The sequence below is a fragment of the Conger conger genome, chromosome 3, assembly GCF_963514075.1.
Source record: "Conger conger chromosome 3, fConCon1.1, whole genome shotgun sequence".
In the NCBI taxonomy this organism is placed as follows: Eukaryota; Metazoa; Chordata; class Actinopteri; order Anguilliformes; family Congridae; genus Conger; species Conger conger.
Window position 1 is genome coordinate 20,126,238 of NC_083762.1, and position 19,409 is coordinate 20,145,646.

The following is a 19,409-nucleotide window of genomic DNA, read 5'->3' on the forward strand; positions in this document are numbered from 1 at the left end:
TGTAGTGACTGAGTGCATGTTTGCCCGTGTGTGTGAAAGTTGTGTTTGTCCTGATCTAGCATGGCATGTTATCCCTGCACACTTTCACTGCACAGCTTTCTCCATGTGGGTCCGCACATAGTTTGCCCAATAAATAAACAAATCCTTTAATATTGGTCCAAATAACAGGACAAAGAATATAAGTTTCATCAGTCATTTTCCTTAGACAGTAGCGCCATAAGGATTCCACAGCTAAACAACATCAGCATGATCATGGTCTGTGTTTTAGTCTGATTTCATTAAGAATCAGAGAATCCATATTTAAAAAGAGGAAGCCTATCAGAAATTAGGGACAGGCTTATTATTTTTTTCCACATAAGATGAGGCAAAGACAGATGCCACAGGGAACTGGCATGGTTTTCTGCATTAAATGACCCCAAAACGGCATCATATGGCAAATGAATGTCTTTCAAAATGGCTGTCTTTTGAAAAGCACAATGGCAAGTAGTGGGCCCTCGTGAGCTTCACCTGCTGCTCTTCCGTCTCATTATGAAATTGGTAAAGTCGAGTAAAGTCAGCGGGATCTGGACTCTGGTTACAGAGAGCAAGCTATCAGTTTTGTCCAGCCTAGCACTCCCCCCGTCTTTGTTTCCAGTCGAAAAAAAGGTGAAAATCCATCTGCAGAATGAGGCGCAAGGGCTCCACCTGACACCCCCGTGACCTCTCGTCTCCTGTCAACCCCCTCCCCAAGAAATTAATCACACCCACACGCGGGTATGCACTGTGCAGCTGGTCACTTGAATTAACTGATGTGCAGTGCGTACTATGTGTGCATTGTATTTACGTACATTATACATAAAAACAGTGCGTGAGAGTGGTTTAGACCCTAATGCTTGGTATATTCATCTCATATCTAAATAAAAGGAATAAGATGAACACAAATAAAAGGTGAAAGAAAAACAAATAAAAATAAAAGAGTGAGAAAGAGATGGTAAGTGTGGACTAGTAATAATACAATCATTAACTGATGAGCTGTAAAAAAACAGAACCCAAAATAAAAAACACATTGAACAATTCACAATACATAGTCACAAATAGGAGTTTGGCCAGGCTTTTTTGTTGCTTTGAACAATTGCTTTTATGGAGATTTAATCTATTTAATGCACTGCAGGGTCAAATAAATTGACCAACCTCAGGAATAAAACATGAGCCAATTGTAAGTGAACTATACTTTTGGGTTGTTCTTCAGACTTTTGAAGTCACAATATGGTTGTGTTGAAGCACACACAGTGTGTTTTTAGGACGCAAAAAATTACGAATCATATTATTTCAATTCCACTGGCCAACCCACAACAAGAGGAAAGTAAAAAAGAAAACATTTTCATGCCTGGCAAACCTGTATTTCCTTTAACAATGAAAGCAAAATAAAGAGATTACAAACTCAGGACCTTTTGATCATCATGTTAACATTTTCCAAGACTGTGTGATCTTTGCAAACCCTCAACCAAAGCCAGATACTCTGCACACAAAAGTATGTCATATTTTTCCTCCAAATGACTGAACCATGAGTTGTTTCAATACCATTTTACCCTAATCTTACTTTACAAGCCAATCAGATACTATAGATACTGTAATACAACAAGCTGCAATATCTGATAACACTGGATAATCAGATATTATAATGTGACATTCCATAACACACCCTTGTATGCAAAGTGCACAAAATACTCTATACAAATTAAAAGGTTTTGCAGCAGCCCCCTAGGAAACCTTTGAATATACATCTGTTTTTTTCCACTTGCAATGATGTCATTTGGGGAGAGGGAGATGATCAAAGTCACATGCTCTAAAGATGTCACTGGAAACATATCAGTATAGTTATGTATTTGTGTTGCAGGGGTAAAATTGGATATATATCCAATTATACTGATTCCACTCACATGGAATAATCCCTTTCTCGATTGTGTTTGGTGCTTCACCATGCTGAGCAGGATTTGGGGTCAGTTTATAAATTGATGTAATCATTTTCAAAGATTGATTTGAACAAATAAAAAAAAAGCTTTCTCCATCTGCCACTCCCTTCTGAATCTCTGTCTCTCTTTCTCCTGCTGCCAGGTCAGTGTATTTCTACATTATACAAGAGCAGGAGAAACATCTAGGCCAATCGTCCCAGATGTGTATGATGAGTGCTGCATTCTCAACATTTAGATAACATAACCTTTGATCATTTCCCAATTAAAATCTAGTTTCCCCAATGCAAACTGTGTCAAAAACAGTCAAGCTTTCACCCCAATATTCAAACAGTTCCTAGACATTCATACACATAGCAGAGCCATGATTTAGAAAAAAAACCCCAAAACACTTCATGCAATGGTGCACATGGGACACACTTATGGGGAGCTTCTAAGATGTTCATATACTCAGTAAATCATATTTGAATTTCATATATGAAAATGTCTGCATAGCATGCTTGTTTGAGGGCCCACATTTAATACATGTGCTCTTGCTGTGTATGCAAGTAGGAACACAAACAGGAATAAACAATGAGCAATTATTCAGTCCATCTGAAGAGCAGAAGATTCCTCCTTGCGTGAGGGAGGAGTTTCCAGATAATATTGTACCCTGCCTGGCACAAACTAGTGTCCACTCCAGTAACATTTCATGGTGCTAGAGGTTTTGTTTGGAATGGGAAATGTGGGTGCATGGGTATAGGTGGGGGGCTTGGAAAGGGTTGTTTTTCAGATGTGAAGCACTGCTTTGAACGTAGCTATAACACCAAAATTCCTCACCCTTAAAAGAGTGTACACATTGCAATCCATTCTGGCCATGTTGTACTCCGACTTAGTTTCCACATGACATTATGCTTTTTTATTGTTCTGCTCATTTTCTAAAAAAAGAATATCAAAAATGACAATGTGGAAACTAAAATAAAAACTTGCACATTTTCAAGTCTAATTAAGGTTACATGTATATAGATTTATGCACAGAGGACACAATGATCATCAACATTAAGAGGAACAGTCACATATGAACATAGTCATCTAACAAAGAGATGACTTTGTTCCATTTGCCAGCAGTAGGGAAAATTGCCATAGGCATGGTTTATTCTGGTTTAATTATTTCAAATATGTTCAAAATCTGAACGTAAAGGAGCACAATGCCATTCAAGGGTCCGAAATTATATTTCTCTCATGAACATACCCTATTCTGTATTTTCATTTTCATTGGCAATTGGAAAAAGGACTTCCCTTTACAACATTTTAAACAATGAAACCTCTTAACATCAGTGCTATACCTCATAATTAAATATTGAATCTCTTCAGAAACCAAGATAGCCAGAATGGATTCCAAAATGGGGGTTGATGTCTGTACCTAGATGATTCCCAATCAGATATATGTTCTTGCAACTCTGATTTATCTATGCCTTTTAAAACCTTTCAAGTGGGATAATGCCTGACGTGAAGAAAAAAAGGAAACTGATTTGGTCTGTCCAGGAACCTTAAGCTGTAAATATATTTCCAGTGTTGAATATCCCTGATTTTTTCATAACTGAAAGAAGACAGCATTGGTTGAACATTTACTATCCCTGAATTTTTGAAGTTGTGTTGGATTAAGTGGGAGGTTCCTTTCACATGAAATGCTGGAGTGTGAGGATGTGCGTAGCCATGTGGGTAAAAAGTGAGGATTGGGATATTGACGGGAGATATAGCTGTGGGTGGGCAGCTTTAAGATTGCACAGCTGCATAGATTGGCCTTCCACTGTCACCATAGCTCTCTGGCATCTTCTTCCTGTCTTCCTCTTGTCTTCCTCAAATGGAATCTTCGACTAGATGTTGCATCTTCACATAGCAAGGAATTGTTTCTTCATGGGATGAAGTGCAATTCACATAAGTTCATTCCTCAGCTTGAGCAGCAGTGGATGGCGAGGGTATTGGCTGAGAAATCAGCTAGTAGTTGAGCGGTTCCTTCTTAGGACTGACTGGCAGCCATTTCCCTGCGAACGCAGGTAGGGTAAGGCTGAGTGTAAATGTAGAATCAGGTTGTGGGATTTGCAGATGTTAAAGGGATATCATCTTTGCATTTGATTGTTAAATTTCTTTTTTTCTTCATCCCAGAACTCTGTCCAGTATTTTCAAAAGGTAAAAAATTGGGAGGGGAAAACATTTGACATTTTAGGGTGAAAAATCTGAATTTTGCTTGATGTCTCTGTACCGCTGCTTTCTGCTCAGTCTTTGATGGCAGTGATTAAACAGTCCTCCAGGTAGGTGGACTATGGTCCCACTGAAGGAATTCTCAGTTTTGTACGTGATTAAATTCTTCCTCATTAATTTCCTTCCCCAAAATGCAAAACTGCAAAAATCTTGCTTCAATGCTTTCTCCCGAGTTACTGTGAGGCAAGTAATAGTCCCTCTGAATGCTGAGGTCAAAAATGTCATTTTTTCTGCTTAAGATGAATCGATGTAAGTATATATTACTAGAATGAATATTAGTTTCTTTCTGACAAAGTGCTCATAGTAAGATCTGTATTTTATGTTATTAATTGGATTCATGACACTGTATTTGTGAAACCTATACAAAATGTGAATAATTGGAAAATGTATAATGATGCAAAAAGATGTGCAATTGACGCAATACTGTACATGCAGTTTTACAAACTTTTCTCACTAGATCTCACTAGAGGGACCTCTGTTCAGATTATATCATGACTCAAGCTACACATAATCATTACTTTTAATAATGTGCCATAATTACATACAAACTGATTCATCTGTGCAATTGTCAACCTTGCTCAATATAGCCAATATGCTGATGGAACAGAGCAGTTTGAAGCATATTGCTATTTGGTTTTTGCAAATGGCACAGACATCAATGAATGTCACTGAAGCTCTGTTGGGGAAAACTGTACCATTGAAATTCATTGGACTGTTGGCAAATTTATTCTAATACAATAGTAGATTTGTCTCTAGGTTCTTAAATAAAGGCACAGGTGGGGTCCAGAAGCTAAGATTTACAGGAAAAGACTAAGTCAGCAACCCTCAGCACATACACCCAGTCGCCACTTTATTAGGTAGACCATATCTTTGTTTTTTTTGTGTAGAAGACAAAAGCACAGGGAGAAAACAGCTATAAACATAACATGACTAGGTATAAATAATGATTAATTAAATGTTCAAATTGTAGGTGTCCTCTTATTTGCGTGAGGGCATAGGAACTACACAAATATATTGTGAGAACACTAAAGGGAACTGGTCTGAAAGGAAAACATGTTCTGACATCATCCTAGTCCCTGGTGCTAACTTTCTTTAGTTGACAAGTGTAATTTAACAGGCTGCCTGTACGTTTCAGAATGAAAGGATTTCTGATAAAAGATATTAACAGCATTTTTATATTATTAGTATATATTATTTTATTATGCATCAGTTATTTATATAGACTAATAATTAGTGTTTTGTGTTGTTTTTGGGCTCATTTGGAGGTTTATTTATTTCAAAAGGTATTAGTAAAGTTTTGGAAAATCTTTTAAAAGAAATAAAAAAACAAATGAGTAAGGATGAACACTATGATTATACTAATAAAATATACTTAAAACATAATTAGATTAAATATTACTCAAAAATAAATTAGAATAAGGAAGGGTTTCAAACTACCAGGGTAGATTTCAATGCTAATTATGTTTATTGAACCGAATATATTATTTCTTTAGATATAGATACATTAAATAAAAAATAAAAATATTGGAAAAAAATAAATGCAAAAATAAACAAATAGGAAGCCTCCTTAAAAATTAGAAGCAAACTGGCCAGTCAGTAGAACTTATAAATCATGTATACATCAATCTGTGACAACAAGCACGCAAAAGCTGAAACTGCCATGTGACTCATCTCGCAACTTCTTGTGGATTTTCTTTACATTTTCATTTTGTGCATTTGACTTCACTGAATGTACTTGAAAACATACACCTGATTAATCATTGATCGGAGTTACAAAAGCTATTAGTTTAGTTATTGGTGTCATTGGTGTTTTTTATTTAAGTCCCTGGTACCTCGACCATTCCCTCTGTAGAAAAATGGTTTAAAGACTCAAAACAGGGGATCTACTCATTTGAATGACTGAACTATTGAGATTGAGCTTTGTAGGTAACTGGTGATGAAATGCCATTATGAGCATCTTTTGTTTTTACTGGGGAAAGCACGTTTTCCTTTTTTTTATATTTGAAGTTAAACCAAATGTTGTGAGAGAAGTACTTCAATTCTAAAACAAGCTTATTTTAAAGTTTTGAGTTGACAGAGGAACAAGGTATTGTTTGATCATTTGTTACATTTTTGTGCTTTGTAATTAATTACAATTTCATTCATTTAAGATTTCATAATTTAAAGAGAATGGCTAAAATTGTTTCTGCCAGTACTAATGGTAATTGACTAGACGGACCTATCTGAATTTTACAGTTCAGGGTCACAAATTAATTATTATAAAGTGCCTCAATAGTTGTGCAGACCTATTTGCACACCAGCTAGTGTATACTGTAGTACATATAGGCTAAAGCAGCTAACAACTGTGTGAGTCTAATTCAGCTTAAATACTTGTCCTAAGTCTGCATTTAAAATAATTTTGAATATATTTTTGTTGTTTATTTGTTTGTGTGATTGCTGTGGGAAAAGTAAAAAAATATCAGGAAGCTTGAATATCAGTTGAATCGTTCCATTCTTATCAGTCTTCATCTTTTGAGCTAAAGTTTGATCAATAATTTAGTTATATGTTTAGCTATTTCCTGAAGATACTTTACAGGTAACAGGATGCTGAAACACCTTTTCATAGTTTAGTGGGATGTTTTCCTGGGTGAAGGTGGGTCACTGGGGTTCTTCTGGCTTGTTCTTGCTCCCATTACACCAGATCAGACTCCACCACACATTGCTCAGTGTACTCCTTCACTAATTCCACTCCCAGGGTGTCACAGCAAAAATCGGCCAGGGGCTTCCAGAGTGGTGGATCAAGGAACATCTGGCACATAACATGGCCTTTCAGTGCATCGGTGTGGCGACGCAGGTGGGACACAATTTGCTGGCGTACCAGGTTCAGATCTTTTCCAAAGACGTCAATGTTGAGGTAGTACCATTCATCACCAATGGGCACACGGAAGGGAAAAGTGCAGAGGCTGGCTACAGTTGGGTCACGGACATTGTCCACCATCCAGTCGATATCCTTCTTCTGTAAGATGGCCATGTTACTAGATAGAGGCTTGAAGGGCTGCCAATCCTGGACAATGGTAGCATTGGGCAGGACCTCCCGCATCAGTGCAGGGTTTAGGAAGAGCTGGTGTACCTCTGTGGGGTCCAGGCGTACCGGGGGCAATGACTGAGATGGAGGGAGCCCCGCATCAGGCCCAAGGTCAGACAGACGCAATTTGACATCTTCAGCTCGGAATCGAACCAAGAGGATTCCCTAGAAATAGAGGTAGTAAACTTTTTTAATGGTATCATAGCTTAGCGTACTCTTGAACAAAGCCAACAAACAAATGTTAATTTGCTGGCTGTTTTTGTCAAATTAGATTCAGAAGTTGTAGTCAAAATTATATTTATAAATAGCATAGAAGCCTGCAGAATAACCAAGATCATTCTCAGGCTGAGCCTTGCAGACATACAACATACAGTGTATAGCAAATTAAATGTCACTGACTCTCCCGGCAAGACTTAACTCAATCAACACCAAAGCACCAACAGTTCATTCATCAAACGGATGGATGCGGAACAGTAAGAACACCAGAATGCACCTGTTTGGTGATGATCCGATACTTCTGGAAGTCCTTGGGCCCCAGCTTATCATCACGGGTCAGGCGGGTCACTTTTACATCAGGGAATTTGGATTTGACCAGCTGTGAACAGAACCGGAGGAGGACGCCGGCCACACCTTTGCCACGCTCCTGTGGGGCGACCCGTAGCCCCTCTACCAACACTGTTTCACCATCATCGATCACACACACAGACTCCAAGGCAATCTAAGAAAAAAAGACCATTTCAGGGCATAATTTGGATTTCTTTTCTTGCTGTAAATATTTTCCACAGAAAATAGCAACATGACATTTCATTATTTCTTAAAAAAAAACAACATTTTAATTTCACTAGAGAGGGTATCGCCATCTAGAAGCTCAAAAGTATGCTGCTGTGTATCAATTCATTGGCTACCATGAAGGGGTAGTAAGAACTTATTCCCGTACCACTTTTCCTTGTTTCCTGGCCAGGATGACTGTGCGATTAGTCTCCTGCAGCCAGGCCTGGTAGCGGGTAGGGAGGTAGTCGAGGCCACCATAGATGTCCTGACTCATGGCCATGATGTCATCAAAGTCCTCCTCGGTTGCCACAGAAAACTGCAGCCCTGTCTGAGGGGGTGACTCAGGGAGCTGAGGGCAAGGCAGACTGCTCTCAATCTTCATTTTTGGAGCTGAATAGAGGGAAGTTGGCATTCAGAAAATAAAAGAAATGGGGGTGGGGAAGAAGCAAAAGAACCTTTGAGCTCAAAACAATCCATGTAAAACAATTGTATGTGGGACACATACCAGATCCAAATCTCAGTGACACATAAGTGACATTTAAAAGTGTGTTTTAACTGTGAAATCATGATGCAGTCAGTTACTACTGATCAGTGAGGTGTAGAAAACCTTGCTAATTTAAAATCTCACTGCCTATAAAACACTGACCATATAGGGGTGACCAGGGTAAGTTGTCACATAGTTAATTTGTCAGACTGTTAATTTCTCCAAAACATTGGGGCACTACCTAAAAAATCTAACTATTGTGTGTGACTTTTTGTTCAGAGGTCAACTTCCTGTTCACATGGGGTCAAATCTAGACCACAAGAGAAAAAAGGATCATAGATCTGCAGTTCTATGTTTAGCTGACCTTGAGATATAACCCTAATAAGTACACATCAGTTTGGGGCAAGTTGTCTCAATGATTTTGGGGCAAATTGTCACGTGACAATTTTTCCCCACTATAAATTCACATATAGAACTTGCTCAAAAATATTGATTGGAAATATACACTGATAGTGATCAATTTATTATGTAGACATGTACACCAGCTTTATTTAGCAAATATTTAATGAGCCAATCATGTGGCAACAACTAAATGCATAAAAGCATGCAGATGTGGTCAAGAGGTTCAGCTGTTTTTCAGACCAAATTTCTGAATGGGGAAGAAATGTGATCTAAGTGACTTTGACTGTGGAATGATTGTTGGTGCCAGACAGGGTGGTATGTGTATCTCAGAAACTGCTGATCTCTTGGGATTTTCACACATTACTGTCTCTAGAGTTTGCAGAGAATGGTGTGGAAAACAAGACATATCCAGTGAGCAGCAGTTCTGCTGGCAAAAACGCATCGTTAATGAGAGAGGTCAGAGGAGAAGGGCCGGACTGGTCGAAGCTGACAGGAAGGTGACAGTAACGCAAATAGCCACATTTTACTACACTGGTATTCAGAAGAGCATCTCTGAAAACACAATGTGTCAAACCTCTAGGTGGAAGGGCTACAGCAGTAGATAACTTAATAAGTTGCAGACGAAAGAATAAGTCCAATAAATACCTAATAAAGTGCTCACTGAGCATACATACAAATATTGTATGATCAGCAGCTAGGATTCTTGTAGTAGTACTAATGTTATTGTAAATGGATTATTATATATACATATAGATTAGAGCAGCAGACATATCCCTGGACTAAACAAGACATGCTTTTAGATGTGCCTATCAAATTGGTGCTTTACCAAAGGCCTGCCAATGTACTTTATATGAGCCAGAACTGTGAATCTGTGAGTTAGATAAGTCAGATATACAGTAGACTCAATGTTTTTCTCCGCTGTCGTTCGTCATAGAGATTATTGACAGGGGACAGGGAAGATGGGGTGTGCTCAAGTTGTTACAAGTGCACCCCATCTACTGAACTGTCTATAACTCTGTACTGAAATAGGATAAGAAAATGTATGTGCCTGAGACTTCATGTGCTTGACACATTATTTCATTTATTTATTTATTCCATTGTGATGTGCCCAAGTGAGATGCCCTGCTCTCCCCAACATGTCGCTACACAGGACCCCTGGCCAAAGTTGTCACAGGCAACAGATCACATCAGGATTTGATTCCAGATTATGGAGAATACAACTATAACAAGAAGTACATTACATTGCAATCATTTGGCAGATGCTAAAGTATGTGACAGTGACACCATTTTTGTTGTTTTGGCTCTGTACTCCAGCACATTGGATTTGAAATAAAACAATGCCTATGAGGTCAAACTGACCATTTAATTTGAGGGTATGTAGAAATTAAGTACAGACGCAAATCCTTCGCATTTGATGACTACCTGACGTCTGCAGCCAATAGACCTAACCAGATGCTGGGTATTTTTCCTGATAACGCTATTGGATTGGATCCAATGCTTCACCCAGCAAAAAACACAGTACATTAGCTTTAACTGCGACCATTAGCCAGCTTTTCCCTGCAGTTTATCTTTCAAATGGGAAAAGAGGATTAAAACCTTCAAAGTTTTCCTTATGAATGCCTTTACTCTGGTCAGTGCTGAGAAGAGTTCTCAAGGAGTACCAAAACCTGTGAGCAAGGGACAGGGACATTTGGCTTAGCCTAGGGTCTATGCCCACTCTATGCCAGGAGAGAGGGCATTGTCATGAAGTCTGATGGCATGATGTCAATGTTGTGTGCTTCTTGCAATGCCAACTTGCAGCAATTGCGTTGGGCCAGCTGAGGCGACTGGCAGCTTTCCCCAAGCCCTCACAGTCCCACTGCCAGCTCTAATCCCCACAGTAATTCCCCCCAGGCCATTTGGCCCCAGCTCCCATGGAAAACAAACACATTTTTGTGGGTGGGAAAGAATGGATGAGACAGACTCGGGGCTCAGGTCTGAGATGAAAAGGTACAGAGGCGCATACACGCATGCATGGCCAGTGAGCTTGGGGATGGAGACAGTGAGAGAGCAGATGTTTTCAGTCTGTCACTGTGAGAAAGCGACGTGTATCGTGTGAAAACACTGTACACTCCCTGGCCCTCTGGTATTTTGTGCAGTGCTCCGACTGTTCAGTCATCAGAAAATGCGTGTTTACCTGTAATTATTTACAAGTTATTTTCTCCTTATGAAAACTGACACAAGCTGGTTTATTGAAGTGTACGGGATACATTTGGGTATAATGTGTGTATATAAATATATAGTATACAGTACTGTAGTCTTAGGCACATGTTAAAAAAAAATTGGTTTAGTGAGGATTAAAATCAGCTGGTAGGTTGTTCCAAACATATTGGAGAACTCCCCACAGTTGTTCTGCAGACTTTGGCTGTCTCGCTTGCTTTTGGCTCTCCAGGTATTACCAGACAGCCTCATTACGTTATTTATTGAAATACAAAAATGTATCTGTAACATTAAATTTTTTGGAAAATGTATGTTTGTAAATCTCACATTTGCTCTTTTCCACTGACACACTAAAGCAGAAAAGAAAAAAAAACTGACATCTAAGACCAAATTTAAATGTAAAAAATCTAAGTCTTTTGCCCAGTACTGTATAAATATATTATGCATATACCCTATATACTGTATAGAGTGCAGTCAGTAAGTATTTGGACAGTGGTACAATTTCTGTTCTTCTGGCTCTGTACTCCAGCACATTGGATTTGAAATCAAACAATGTATATGAGGTTAAAGTAGAGACTGTCACCTTTAATTTGAGGGTATGTGCTTCCATGTATGTGCGATCTCTGTAGGAATTACATCCCTTTTCATACATAGTCCGCCCATTTTAGGGGGCCGAAAGTAATTGGATAGTTGGCTTCTCAGCTGTTTCAGATTTGTCAGGTGTACTCAATTCTGGCTTAATATAAGGTTAAGACAACTTTGAGTATCTTGATTCTTGGCTTTTGATTGATTTATATCAGAGTGATGGCAAGAGCAAAGAAGCTAGAAGGAACTGTCAGTGAAATGTGATGGTGGGGGTGTCATAGTTTAGGCATGTATGCCTGTCACTAGTGCTGACTGAAGTGTACAGAATCACTTGCTCAAGTTCAATGTAATGCCTCCAAGCTCATTGGATGGTGCTTCATCCCACATAAACGCAATGATCCCAAACATACACCAGTGCACCCTTCTTAATGATGTTCCAAACAGTTTGTTTTGGCCAGCATATTGTTTCGCCTATGTCTCTGACTGTTTTCTTCTCATAATGGCTTCCTTGACTTTCATTGACACAACTGGTTCTCATTTCAAAAATTGCAAATAAGATTCCAAAGACTCTCAAAAGTCAAGAATCAAGATTAAATACTCAAAGCTTTCTTATGCCTGCTATAAGAAAGCAATTTACTACATCTGGCTAACGCCCAACTACTTTTGGTCCCTTATTAAAAGAGAGGTCATTGCTACCTGTTGGCTTTTTAACCTCACATTCGTTGTTTCATTTCAAATTCAATGTGCTGGAGTAGAGAGCGAAAAGAACAGAAATTGTACCACTGTCCAAATACTTATGGACTGCACTGTATATACATTATTAGATACATGAATATATCCATCCACTTCTCTGCAGCATCATACTGCCCCATAACACAAACAAAAACTGGGCTTTTCATTTTCCATTAGGGCAGATCAATGCTCATCTGTCTCCCTTTGCCATTTCTAATTGACATTCTGTCCCCTGCCTACAGTCAGTGCTTCTCATCAATCACTCATTCATTTGGCACAATTAACCTTACTGAGATTAAATTTGACCAGGAAACGCATCCCATGACATCAGTAAAGTCATTGAAAACTGAAGTTGGAAAGTTAAACAATCCTAGAGTGCTGGCAAACCCTGAGAAAAAAACAAAAGCAGCCTGACAAGTCATGTGGTAAAACTGTGAAAGACACCGCATCTCGTGATTTGTTTGTCACTTGGGTCAGACGTAGACATTTCCATTGCATTAAAGCAAGATTGAATCTCTCACTCTCATTCTTTTTTTCTCTCTCTCTCTCTCACTTAGAATTTATATTTTTCATTTTATGATGTTCTTTTACTTCAGGTCAATGGAAAGAAACATAATTTCTGATGTCGTGGAACATATCACGGGAGTTGTAATCCCCTTATGTAATTCCGGCCATTGTGACAGATGTGTCATGGTTTGTCATGGATATTTCAGAAGGATATAAAAGCTTTTATTTTTTCACTAAAAAGAATCACTTCGACACCCGGTTTTGGATGTTGTCCAAGATATGTTCACCCAGAGGGTAACAGTATATTCTGTGAAGTCCCCAAAGGTTCTCCAAACCACCCAGATACACTGCCCAGGGACACAAGAAACTGCGGTTTACTACGAATTACTTATTTATTCATATGTTCCCCTAATACATACAGTATGAGTTTATTCATTACACTCACCCCATCATCACTGTTTCTTTTTTCTCTTTATCGCCCATCAAATTTGAATTATGATGCTGAAACTAATAATACAATCTCATTCACAAAAACATGTGTATGCATAAAATCATTCCAACACTTGCACATCATTTCATATTATCTTCAATGCACTTCAATGTCTCTTATTCTCTTTTGCAGTGTAACACAAGCTATGTACACAGCTGCTCTTATTCTCTTATCTGATTGCACTGTTTAACATTCTTTTTGTGTATTGCAATAGCTAATTTCATTTGGATTCAAATCTAACAGACAAACAATGATCATATCCTGTTTTAATCATCTTCAGTGCATTTCATTTTTAAAAATCAATCTCTGATCTTACTGAATCTCACACATAATATACAATTTGCCCGCTGTAGAATATATATGTATATGGTCTGTAGTATTGCACTACAGTATGTCTCCAAGGAAACATACACAGGAAAATATCACATTGCATACACCAACATAGCATTTCTATTTCAAAATGTGTGCATTATTGGTAGTTGCAGTATCAAATAGTTCCAGTTCAATATTTGTGAGGGCTACTTGATCAATGTCAGAAATTATTTTGTAGTATTTTGGAGTAGTTAGTGTCTTGTGCTTCAGACCCAAAATGTCTGATGCTAGATTGCTATAGTAATGTGGTACCATGCTGCTCTTGCAGGTTCTACCTTTAAGCTAAGGAGCTTAGTCTGAATTGCTTCAGCAAATATCCAGCTATAAACAAATAATAACACCATATAATCTCTGTTGTGATGGGGTAACATGTGACTCAATATGATCTTGAATCCAACCATTGGGTAAACACGGTGTTTCAATGGAGTGGTAGAGAAACAGACTCATAGACTTTAGAACACTCTGTCCTAAGAAATGCAAGCAGCCAAGTCTTTTGTCTTCTTTTAAACCTTTCAAATATTCACTTTTATAAGCTTTGCCCATCATAATTCAAATAGTTTTATTGTATTATTTACTTTTATTCACCTGATTCTTTGCTGAGCTTCAAACAAATGCTTGTTTCAAGAATATTTTAAATAAAGTTCTTCTTCTTCTTCTTCTTCTTCTTCTTATTATTATTATTATTATTATTATTATTATTATTATTATTATTATTATTATTATTATTAAATAGGAGCAAGGAAAAGGTTATAGGAAAATAGCCTATGCTTTGTTTCCAAGATGACTTTGCAGTGCCCAGCATTGCACCAAATGAAAGGACCTTCATAAAACTACTGAGGCAAGACTACAGTGCATACACTCAGTCAGCCACAGCAGCAACCACGTATTCTCCAACCAGTACATTCGCTGTACATTTTCTTAAAGGGGGTGGCTGTATTTGTATATTCAGGATGCTGTAAATCAGAGGGACATTGAAAACACAGAAGAAGGACACAGAGGAAAGGGGAAAGACTGAGAGGGTTGGTGCACTTTTAGGAATTAGTTTTCTTCCTCCTTTCTTTCGTCATGCAAATGTTCCTTGATGCGACTAATTATGTGTACACAGTAGTGTCTCTCTCTTTCAGTCCCAAATTCCTAACTGCCAGTGGGAATTAGATCACAGAACAGGGTCTCACACTTACATATACTGATTCAAGCACGCACGCATGCACTGGCAGAAACACTCACACACACACACACACACACACACACAGACACACACACACACACAATTATAGTTTTGACGAATTTACAGCCAAATGCAGCATGACGTGAGTTGTTGATAATAGCCGAATTTAAATACGTCCTGTTTTAGGCTATTGTTAAACAATGACACAAACGCAATAGTTCTTATAGCATTTATCCTCCCCAAAAGTAGCACAGACTCACAGTCACTTTTCCACGGTGCCGCGGTATAGGCTATACGATTACGAATGTCAACGTAAAGTACTTATGCTGCAGGCACATTGTACACATGCAGTTGCAGTCACGCACACATACAGAAACGCACGCGTGAGTCTGGCACGCAGTCTTAAATCATGAATGCGGATGAATATGTAATTAAGCCTGTGCTCGGCATCTTCGCGCTCTCATATCTGGCTCTTCCAAGGTCTGTGTTTGCAGGAATACCGTCGTTTATCTCGGAGCAATGATATCCTGACCTAAGTTAATTATTTGCACATCGTTGCGGCATTATTGTCATTGAAAATATTGGTTCAGTATAGACTGTGCAAATCTCCTGAAAACGACACGATAGGTGTTAGTAAAAAAAATGAACTTGATGTCCAACCACATTAATAATAATTATTAATAATAATAATAATAATAATAATAATAATAATAATAATATTAAAATTATTATTAATATTGTTGTTCTCGTTGTTGAGATAATGAAAAAATAACCGGTCTCATGTCCGATAAACATGTAATATATGCCTTGTGTATCTACCACTATTTTGATGTCCTCTAATTCTGAAAAGGATGTATGCAGCGATTGTGCTTGCTATCGCTAGCATGTTGTCCAGCTATTTCCCATCTTAACATACGCGCGCGCACACACACACACACACACACACACACACACACATTATATCGGGCACATACATTTAGCAAAGATGGCTAAAGGTTAAAGCCACCTTCTACCCATCCTTGATCCGTAAGTCTTTCTACCTCTGTCTCTTGGGTGAATTCCCTGATTTGGGCCAGACAAAATGGCCGATATGGATGCGGTGGGGGCTTCTTGGGGTGGGGTGGGGGTGGGGGGTTGGTAGGAGGAGGGGATGAGGGCAGAGAATAAGAGAAAAGGGGGTGGACCGGCGGTCTACGGGGTGATGCGCAGACATTATCAGCAAAATAACCGCAAAAAGCATATAGCATGCGTAAATTAAACTGAATCAACATTAACAATATACACAACACATACAATGACAATATAATAATTCAAAATACCAATACGTATTAGCTTGCGAGGGAAATGCAATAAAAGCTAATCATTTATCTCTTCATGAAAATAATATGGTTGTGAATTCACTTACCGTTAGCAGGGTGTAGTGCTGGTGCGATCAGTCGGCAGGTGACTGGTAGGTATGCAACGAAACAGAGCTACGATGCTGAAAATAGAATGGTGGTTTAAAGATAAATTCTGTCAGCTACCGGGTCGGGCTTTCAATATAAGAGATTATTGCTTGGTCCCTCCTACTCATACAGACCCCCCCAACCAAACCGCGCAGTATCGCCGCCACCCCCAACCAATACCCATCTCTCTCTCTCTCTCTCTCTCTCTCTCTCTCTCTCTCTCTCTCTCTCTCTCTCTCTGTCTCTCTCTCTCTCGCCGCACCACTTGAAAAAGATAAATGACTATTGGACGAAACAGCACGAAGGAATCGTTAACGCTAAAGTTGCCAGTGGATTTCAAAGAATTAAGCATCTCTCTCTCTCTCTCTCTCTCTCTCTCTCTCTCTCTCTCTCTCTCTAAAATATTTTTATACAGGATAAGTCGACTGAGCACACATGCTCTTTTGCAGCAACGCCCTGTCAATGCCCCCTCAAGTATGACTGCCAATGCAAGACTTTATACGGGGAGGAAACCGGAGTACCCGGAGGAAACCCACACAGACACGGGCATAACATGCAAACTCCACACAGAAAGGCACAGGCCAGGATTTTAATGTATATATATATATATATATATATATATATATATATATATATATATATATATATATATATATATATAGGCTACGTGTGTGACCATATAACCTCGAGGTTACAGTGTTTGCTTTAAACAAATTTTGTATTTTTTGCAGTTGTTATCGTCAAGTGAAACCCCTACCATTTATAAGAGTCATGGAACGCATATACTGTCCCAGAATCTGGCCGTTTCTGTATTGCTTTATTATTTTTCACTTAGTCCGGTTAGAAAATTGAACCTTCTTACATGTCTAGAGGTCTCCAATCCGAGTAATGACTGGTCCATCCACGCTAAGGTTCAGCAGCTCAATGAATGATTAACTTGTAGGCAGTAGGCCTTTATCCAGGGGCGTGCGCAGGAATTGTAAATCAACCTCTTGCGGTGGTGGTGCGCCAAAACAAATCGCAGGATATTTAAAATTCGTTTAGTAACGTAGACTAAGTGTGTTCCCAACTGAACACGAGGAAGCAGCCGTCCTTTCAGTTTTCGTATTTCTCCTGGCTTATGATTATAGTTGCTTATTGACTCTCTCAGACACTTGGACTCTTGGACACTTGGACTCATGTGAATTGGGCCAATATGCTATAGCAAAACGATAAATAACTACAAAACTTCCATGTGTTAGCTCACGATGTTCCGAACAGCACCTGAAGCACAACTACTATAGTTTTGCACAGGCTTATATGGCTGAGCTGTTTAAACCTCCCCGGCTCGTAGATCCTGCTTATATCCGAACATAATAACACACACGTATAGCTAATACACAACAAAAACAATAACAAAAATGTGTTAAGAAATCTCAGCATTTACCATTGAGCCATATAGCTTTCAAAACCAACGTTTGGTGCGTCAAGTGTCACCTTTATGCTTGGGTTAATCTTTCTTCCAATTCTAAAAAATTAAAGTCGAGACACTGCAGAACTTAAGTGGAGCTGTCTACAAAGCCAGTGCTGAAAATTCGGTAAGTCAGTCCCTGCTCCATCTGAAGGTTCAATCAAAGCAGAGATAGCTTGTCTGCATACATTAAGAGTAGCAAATAATTATTATGTTATGTTTCACCCCATTCCAGTCTGCTCTCGGCCCCACAGAAGACACCAGTTTGCGACATGGGCCTTCACAGTTGTCGGAACTACTCCAACCTCTGCTACCCCCACTGACCCCCTGTGAGAACTTTGCAGTCACAGGGGGGCTATGGAACTGCCAGTCTGCCAATCGGAAGGCGGACTTCATTCCTGCATATGTCTTCCTCCAGTCCCAACAGTTCATCACCCTTATGGTGACCTGGATCACACCTGACAACACCGCCACTCCTGCTGCCCTCTCATCCCCCTTCTCCTTCTCTCTCACTTCCAAGCCATCTGGCTTTGAACTTGACCCTTGTCAGTGAATGACTTCATGCCACACAAGCAGCCTCCCACTCCTCTGTCCTGATTCTTCTAGAACTCTCTGCTGCCTTTGACACTGTGGATAACTCCATCCTCCTGTCCTCCCTGTCAGCAATGGGGATCTGCAGCACAGTCCTGAACTGGATTAAATCCAACCTCTCTGGTCACTCCTTCTAGGCTGCCTAGAAGTGAAAATATTTTTTATTAGTTTTAGTTCCATATTTCAAATGTAGTGAAAACATTACACATTCAATTCCAAATCAAAGTATTAACAAATTTGATCAAATCTGCGTTATTCTTTTACAGGAAGCAAAGAGATAATCTGTTAAAATATTAATCTGTTAAAAAAAATGGCTGTTGATTTTTATCTTCAAACTCAAACACTTACTGTATAAACTGAAGAAATCTTTCAAGATTTAACTTAACTTTAAATTACTGAACTAATATTTAGTTGCATAACAATTGTTTTTTATAACTGCTTCGCATCTGCGTTGCATCGAGTCAACCAATTTCTGGCACCTGGAAACAGGTATTTCAGCCCAGGATGAATTAACTACATTCCACAGTTCCTGTGAATTTTTGGGTTTTGGTTCAGAAACTGCACCCCACAAGTTTTGAACACATAAAAATAATTAGAATTTGAAAGGAAAGTAATAAGTAAAAATATTTAAATAATGATGATTCATAATTAATCTATACATTATTTAAAATAGTAACATAAAATACATAGTGAAATAAACAAAATACATTAAAATTACTTAAGACATTTTAAAACAGTAACTTTAAAATTCACTTTCTTCTCTGTAAGCAAATGTCATCACCACTCTACCAAGATGGTGTTCTGTAAAGGACTGGGTCACAACCGGAAACAGATGGCAAAAGAGAAGGATAAGTGACTGCAGCAGATTGTGGTCAGAAGAGGGAAGTACGCGTGAGACTTGAAGTTGATGGGATAACAGCTGCGAGTATCATATGAGTATAGAGTATTATCCCAGTAAT

The 19,409-nt window shown here is 38.8% G+C and overlaps 1 protein-coding gene across 1 annotated transcript; it reads right to left on the reverse strand.

Annotated features, from left to right (window-relative positions):
- Window positions 1-5,015: 5,015 nt before the first annotated feature.
- On the reverse strand, window positions 5,016-16,454 carry nat16 (N-acetyltransferase 16). Its single transcript, XM_061236872.1, has 4 exons — window positions 16,370-16,454; window positions 8,192-8,415; window positions 7,748-7,972; window positions 5,016-7,419 (listed from the first exon to the last, which is right to left on the reverse strand). The coding sequence occupies exons 2-4, from the start codon at window positions 8,405-8,407 to the stop codon at window positions 6,862-6,864; spliced, it is 999 nt and encodes a 332-aa protein (XP_061092856.1). The 5' UTR covers window positions 8,408-8,415; window positions 16,370-16,454; the 3' UTR covers window positions 5,016-6,861.
- Between the last annotated feature and the right edge of the window lie 2,955 nt (window positions 16,455-19,409).

Excerpts from the sequence above, each read along its gene's own strand:
- nat16 (XM_061236872.1), bottom strand. The coding sequence starts at position 8,407 with ATGAAGATTGAGAGCAGTCTGCCTTGCCCTCAGCTCCCTGAGTCACCC. Across the intron at positions 7,973-8,191 it reads CCAGGAAACAAGGAAAAGTG|ATTGCCTTGGAGTCTGTGTG; the intron begins GTACGGGAATAA and ends TTTTTTTCTTAG. Across the intron at positions 7,420-7,747 it reads ATCGGATCATCACCAAACAG|GGAATCCTCTTGGTTCGATT; the intron begins GTGCATTCTGGT and ends CTCTATTTCTAG.